The sequence below is a fragment of the Chanos chanos genome, chromosome 9 (genome assembly GCF_902362185.1).
Source record: "Chanos chanos chromosome 9, fChaCha1.1, whole genome shotgun sequence".
Taxonomy (NCBI): domain Eukaryota; kingdom Metazoa; phylum Chordata; class Actinopteri; order Gonorynchiformes; family Chanidae; genus Chanos; species Chanos chanos.
In genome coordinates this window covers 38,522,250-38,529,749 of record NC_044503.1, presented here as the reverse complement: position 1 = coordinate 38,529,749, position 7,500 = coordinate 38,522,250, and the positions used below count along the sequence as shown (strand labels likewise).

The following is a 7,500-nucleotide window of genomic DNA, read 5'->3' as shown; positions in this document are numbered from 1 at the left end:
GGCGGGAGTAACAAAAAAGGTCTTACCAAGATAGTGGTAGGCTAAAGGCTGTATGTAGCATGAAAACATGTATACGATTAAAAAATGTATGGGCAATAATTTGTATCTACATCAACACGGGCTGTTGTTTACATTTTACATGAATGTAGTCGGACCCAGAGTGGTAGAAAAAACACTCAATCTCATCGTTTGAACACTCTTTTAAATTTTTGAGCTAGGTGACAGACTTACTATTTTCATGAATTTCGCCCCAGAGTGAAAAGTTTTTGGGCAAAATTCGTGAGGTGTTTCACTGTGTGGAAGCCTAGCATAAAAGCAAAAAGCAAGCAGATCAGTTCTGTCCGACATTATTTTTTCCCCACGGAATTTACCCAGACTTTCGCTACGTAGCGTTCAGTTCCCAAACCTGTGGAAATGCGGGCCGGTTCTCAAAAGGCACCAAGGCAGCACTGGCTCCGCACTGGCACCGGCACTGGCACCGGCACTGGCACCGGCACTGGCACCGGCGTTATTGAGTATCTCACTGATGAAGAGTGGACTTTGGCATCATATAGATGGTGTGTACAGTATGGAGGCAGAACCCTGATGATGCGTACAGTATGGAGGCAGAACCCTGAGAACACTGATGATGCGTACAGTATGGAGGCAGAACAGTGATGATGCGTACAGTCTGGAGGCAGAACAGTGATGATGCGTACAGTACGGAGGCGGAACACTGATGATGCGTACAGTACAGTACTGTACCTGAGCAGAACGGCGCTGCCCTGGGCTCCCACGGCCAGATCCAGCAGCTCATCTCCATCCAGGTCTATTAGAGCACTGACACTACGACCAAAATACTGCAGGCCTGAGGACAGAGACGAGCCCGAGATACGCTACACACAGACAGGGAGAGAGAGACAAGGGAGCAGAGAGAGACACACACAGGCAGGGAGAGAGAGACAGGGAACAGAGAGAGACACACACAGACAGGGAGAGAGAGACAGGGAACAGAGAGAGACACACACAGGCAGGGAGAGAGAGACACACACAGACAGGGAGAGAGAGAGACAAGGGAGCAGAGAGAGACACACACAGACAGGGAGCAGAGGCAGACACACACAGACAGGGAGAGAGAGACAAGGGAGCAGAGAGAGACACACACAGGCAGGGAGAGAGAGACAGGGAACAGGGGCAGACACAGAGAGGCAGAAAGACAGAGTAAGGTAGACAGAGAGTAATTGTAGAAGGAGAGAGGAATGTAAAACAGAGAAAAGGACAGGGTTTCACAATTAATGTAAATTCTTTTTTTTTTTTTAATCATCATTTTGGGCCAAGTTTCTGTTGTTCTAAATCAGTTTTGACAGAAGATCATTTTATTACACTGTAAAACGCAACCTGCATTGGTACTAGAAGAGAAACGTGAGTAGTATTTGATGGTGATGAAACATCTGTCTCCAGCCAGACTGAGGTGTGACTGTGGGCCACACGGGTTTTACCTGCTTGCACTCTGGGATGATGTAGTATTCCTCTCCGTGGTAGACGTACAGCGCCCCCTTGTGATCGTCTTCCAGGGGTGCCCCCACCAGCACGTCAGCGTAGCCGTCATGGTTCAGATCTGGAGCCACAGCCATGGCATAACCGAACCGAGCATCCTGGGATTTCTTCAGCGCCTGCAGAGTGCCGTTAGGAGCAAAGCCCTCCTGTTACAGAGAGAGAGGGAGGGAGAGAGAGAGAGAGAGAGGGGAGAGAGAGAGAGAGAGGGGAGAGAGAGAGAGAGAGAGGGAGGGAGAGAGAGAGAGGGAGAGAGAGAGACAGAGAGAGAGAGAGAGAGAGAGAGAGAGAGGGAGGGAGAGGGAGGGAGAGAGAGAGAGGGAGAGAGAGAGAGAGGGAGAGAGAGAGAGAGAGAGAGAGAGAGAGGGCGAGAGAGAGAGAGAGAGAGAGAGAGAGAGAGAGAGAGGGAGAGAGAGGGAGAGAGTGAGAGAGAGTGAGAGAGGGTGGGGGGTGGGGGTAAAATGAGTAAAATGCAAGCTCATGTCCTGTGTAGCTCTCAGTGAAATTTATGCATAATCTGCATTAAGTTTAGTTCAGCGTATAAATATGAAAAAAATAAAAAATATTGATAAATATGAAACTATGTGTGTTATATTGTAATATGTTATAGAATGTTCTAGTCAAGACACAGACAAGAAACAAGATGCGTGCACACACACACACACACACACACACACACACACAGTGCAGACTCTTACCCCATCTAGGCAGTAGATGTAGACTTTTCCTGCCTCCTTGTTGCCGGGGCCCAGGAACATGGGTGCAGCCACCAGGAGGATGTCTGTAATCCCATCCTGATCCACATCCACAGGACACACCTCACTGCCATAATACGACCCAATCTGACCACACAGAGAGAGAGAGACACACACACACGACTTACTGCCATAATACGACCCAATCTGACCACACAGAGAGAGAGACACACACACACAATTTACTGCCATAATACGACCCAATCTAATCACACAGAGAGAGAGAGACACACACACGACATACTGCCATAACATGACCCAATCTGACCACAGAGAGAGAGAGAGAAAGAGAGAGAGAGAGAGAGAGAGACACACACACCTTGCTGTCTACTACCATAACCTGACTAAATTTGACTGCAGAGAGACAGAGACAGAAACAGAGACAGACAGAGTCTTTGGTACCCTGGTACCAATAATCCCAAATTGTCCCACCCCTAAAAATATACAACACTCCAATACAGAAATAAAAATAAGACCTAAGTCATCATAAAGAGAGACAGAGAGAGAGACGGAGAGAAAGAGAGACAGAGAGAGATAGAGAGAAAAGGCGATGAGATGATCTTGTTAAAGGATGGCTAAGTGACAGTATACAGAGGGAGATTAGAGAGGGTCCTCATAAGGACAGGTACGGACAGGCAGAGAACGGTTCTGAACGGAGGAGCAGCAGAGCGGAGGGGGGAAGAATAAATGGAGTGACTGAGGGAGAGAAACAGACGAGTGCAGCGTGAACGCTGGGACGAACGAATGTGATGAAAGGAAAAGGTGGACCCAGGAGATGTTGAGAGGTCTTTCTTTCTCTCTCTCTCTCTCTCTCTCTCTCTCTCTCTCTGTCTCTCTCTCTCTCCCCGTTTCTCTCTCTCTCCCTGTCTCTCTCTCTGTCTCTCTTTCTCTCTCTCTCTCTGTGTTTGTGTAGGTGGACAGAAAAATGACAGAGGAATGGAGACATATTAAACCGCGAGGTGAATCGGAGAGAGAGGGGGGGGGGGGCGTGAGAAAGTGAAAACGGGGTTTGTTTTTCCATTTGATATCAAAATAAACGTATGAACGAGAGTGTGAGAGAGGAGGAATGAAAAGGAGAAAGAGGTAAAGAGCGAGTGAGTGTGGGAGAGGCATAAAAGGAGAGAAAACCCGAGGAAAACATTTAGACTGAAACAGAAGAAGTCAGTGTAACAGAGAGGAAACATAAAATGTGTGTGTGTGTGTGTGTGTGAGAGAGAGAGAGAGAGAGACAGAGAGCGAGAGAGAGATTTACAGTTTGTTTCTTTTTTAACCCTAAATACCTGCCTGGTAGAGAGAGAAAGAGGCCCAAAATGAGAGAGAAAAACAGAGAAGGAGAGAGAGAGAGAGACAGGGAGAGAGAGAGAGAGAGAGAGAGAGACAGGGAGAGAGAGAGAGAGAGAGAGAGAGAGAGAGAGAGAGAGAGAGCAGGAAAAGGGTAAAGGGAAAAGAGACAGACAGTGGAAGTGTTAAAAATGTGACAAGGAAGAAAGGGAACTGAAGGTTATGACACCAGACAGATGAGAAAGAGAGAGAGAGAGAGAGAGACAGGGAGAGAGCGAGAGAGACAGAGAGAGAGAGAGAGAGACAGAGAGACAGAGAGGGGGAGAGGGGGAGTGCATGAGAGAGGGAGAGAGAGAGAGAGCGTGTTGTTAGATGTACCTGTTCTCCGTTGAGAGCCTGTGTGATGATGACATCATTGTCAGGTGTGAGGTCAAACAGGATGACCTTTCCCTTATGTTTGAACCTGGGCGCCCCAGCAACATACAGCCTCCTCCAGTCTCCCACTATCACTGATGACACTGTGTAACCTGGGTGTCACACACACACACATTAAAGCAGAAAGATAGACAAGCATACAGACAGACAGAAAGACAGACACACACACACACGCACACACACCCATAAGCACACATTCACGCGCACACGCACACACACACACACACATTAAAGCAGAGAGACACACAAGCATACAGACAGACAGAAAGACAGACACACACACACACGCACACACACCCATAAGCACACATTCACGCGCACACGCACACACACACACACACACACACACATATGCACGCGCGCGCACACACACACACACACACACACACATTAAAGCAGAAAGACAGACAAGCATACATACAGACAGACAGACAGACAGACAGACACACACACACACACACACACACACCCATAAACACACATGCATGCGCGCGTGCACACACACACACACACACAAACACACGTGCACGCACACACACAGACACACACACACACACACACACACACATTAAATCAGAAAGACAGACAAGCATAGAGACAGACAGACACACACACACACACACACACACACACAGACAGAGGCTAACTGACAGTGAGTTTAGACAGTTCGCTTGAGGTTGAGTAAATCCTGGAAATAAGTCGTTGAGGAAAGGTTGCAGGAAGGTTGTAAATAAGTTTCTAATTTGCTGAATTGTTGAGGAAACGTTGTGGAAACGTTACCTAAGTAAGCAGCGTGATTCTTCAGCTCCAGAGGAAACTCCTTCTCGAAAGCTTCCCGTGGGGGCATGATCCGGCCGTCTGTCCCCTCCTTCAGAACCCCTCCCTCCCAGTCATAGGCCCCCACCATACCGAACAGCACCCCGTCCTAAAACAGCACACCAGAGAGCAGACGGGGAAGTACACACAGAGCACTAATGTGAGTGGTGAAATGTCCTCACAAAGCCTCAAAACATCCACACAACACCATCGTCATGTTCCAACCAAGTTCTACAAAAATGTTCTGACAACGGTCTGACAATGTTTTCACAATGTCCTCTCAACGTTCTGACAATGTTTTCACAATGTCCTCTCAACGTTCTGACAATGTTTTCACAATGTCCTCTCAACGTTCTAACAATGTTTTCACAATGTCCTCTCAACGTTCTAACAATGTTTTCACAATGTCCTCTCCATGTTCTGACAATGTTTTCCAAAATGTCCTCTCAATGTTCTGACAATGTTTTCCAAAATGTCCTCTCAATGTTCTGACAATGTTTTCCAAAATGTCCTCACAATGTTCCAACAACGTTTTCACAGCGTTTTTTATTGGGTTGTCTCCAACAACAAGAGCAGTGAGGTGAGTTTAAACCCAGCTACGGTTGGAAGAGGATGTTCTTTGCGACCTGAAACTCAGAGACACTCACGTCCAGAACGTGCGTTGAGAAACCGATCTGAGACATCTCCATTAGAAAGGCACTTTCATTGTATCCCAGTGTCCCTGTCACACACACACACACACACAAAAACATGACATTAACGTTAAACAAACGCTCAGTTAACATTTCACTTTACACACAAGGCCTCTACACTGTTATTAAAATGCTACATCAGTGTTGAACAAACGCTCAGTTAACTTTTCATCTTCTGCCAGGCTTAAAATATTACAGTGATATTAAACGAACTTTAACGTTAACATTTCATGGTAACGTTTCACCTTTCATCAGGTTTTCTCCACTGCTGAAGTCTAACACTATGTGCCAAGCAACTTAGCTTGTCTCGGTAAGTATTACCAATGTAACTATTGCATTGTTAACTTATGCAACTGGTAAACAGTGGGCAGACATTTCATATATAAAATTACACATATGAATTTTATAATTAGACCTGTGACTGCTGTGATTTAAACAATGCATTTATATGTGTGTGTGTGTGTGTGTGTGTGTGTGTATATATATATATATATATATATATATACATATACACACACACACACACACACACACATACTGTATATGTGAAGGTAAAGCAGGATCCAGTATATAGCAGTGGAGGGTACATGCTGTAGATCAAGGGTGTATAAGCCATGGTGTGTAAATCAGGGCGTGTGCTCCTTTACCGAATGACTGGAGGTCAGTGTCCTCACAACCAGAGTTAAAAAAAAAAATAGGGCATCAGCTGCCCGGACCTTTCTCTGAAGTCATCCTCCGCCCTAAGTCTGTGATCCAAGTCTCTGAAGACTTTGGGCGTCCTCACCAAACCTGGGCACTGCATCCTGCCCACGGCGCTTCTCCGGCCGCCTCGTACGCTCACCCTTCCTCCCGTTTTTGTTACTTCTCTTTCGCTCTGTCTCAACCCTTTCCTCTCCCTTCCTTAACCCCCCCCCTCCCTCCCCGTTTCCTCTGAGCCAAGATGGCAAGGGCTCTTTTTGTTCGTTTTCCTCTCGTCTCTCTGGAGGTTCGCCCTGCGGTGGCACTGCCCATCTCTCTCTCTCTCTCACTCTCTCTCTCTCTCTCTCTCTCTCTCTCTGTCTCTCTGTCTCTCTCTCTCTCTCTCTCTCTCTCTCTCTGTCTCTCTGTCTCTCTCTCTCTCTCTCTCTCTCTCTCTCTCTCTCTCACTCTCTCTCTCTCTCTCTCTCTCTCCCATCGACCGTACACAACCATGTGTCAAACAGAAGTCGGTATAAAACCTCAAGACTCTTAAATACAGACTCTTTAACGAATTTAACCTGTTTAAAATGACAGATGTTAGACCTCTACACTCTCGAGCTGGTTTAACCGATTTGATTGGTTGAAAATGACAGGGATTTGACAGCTATAACACTTTTTAACTAATTTGATTGGTTTAAAGCGAGAGGTGTCAGACTTCCAGACTCTTTAACTGATCTGATTGTTTGAAAATGACAGGGATTTGACAGCTATTACACTTTTTAACTAATTTGATTGGTTTAAAGCGAGAGGTGTCAGACTTCCAGACTCTTTAACTGATCTGATTGTTTGAAAATGACAGGGATTTGACAGCTAATAGACTTCTACACTCTTTAGCCCTTGTTTGTCTCCTTTATTTATTACCCTTCACAGTTAGCAGGGAGTGATCCCTCCCACTCTCTTCAGGCCCTATCCCTACCCAAACATTTTTTCCCTAAACATCAACAACCACCAGCTGACAGGAGTGTTGTGTCTGTAGGCGGGTTTTAGATACTTTTGATGGTCAAACTGCTCATTGAAGTTTTTACTTCACAGCTGTGGCTCCCACAGCCTGGCCACTCATGACATCATTTCCAGAACATTCTGCTTTCCACTGCCAGTTTTGGAAGCTCTGTCCCAGATCTGGGTCACGGGACGGTCTCAGCGCCTCTGCCAGTTAAGAGAGGTGCGGCGTGGTTCCTCACCCTCCAGGCTGAAGATTCGGTCTCCGAGCGCGTCCACGATGTCGTTGAGGGCGGCCTCGTCCGTCACGT

The 7,500-nt window shown here is 46.6% G+C and overlaps 1 protein-coding gene across 1 annotated transcript in view; it reads right to left on the bottom strand.

Annotated features, from left to right (window-relative positions):
* Window positions 1–7,500, bottom strand: part of itga10 (integrin, alpha 10) — a 40,237-nt gene that overhangs the window by 10,669 nt on the left and 22,068 nt on the right. Inside the window, exons 9-15 of the mRNA XM_030784701.1 lie at window positions 7,432–7,500; window positions 5,468–5,541; window positions 4,785–4,929; window positions 3,948–4,096; window positions 2,232–2,375; window positions 1,479–1,682; window positions 745–875 (exon numbers count right to left, since the gene is read on the bottom strand). The exon at window positions 7,432–7,500 is cut by the window's right edge and continues 97 nt beyond it. Of these exons, the coding sequence (XP_030640561.1) occupies window positions 745–875; window positions 1,479–1,682; window positions 2,232–2,375; window positions 3,948–4,096; window positions 4,785–4,929; window positions 5,468–5,541; window positions 7,432–7,500 (916 nt within the window). The remainder of the gene's footprint in view (window positions 1–744; window positions 876–1,478; window positions 1,683–2,231; window positions 2,376–3,947; window positions 4,097–4,784; window positions 4,930–5,467; window positions 5,542–7,431) is intronic.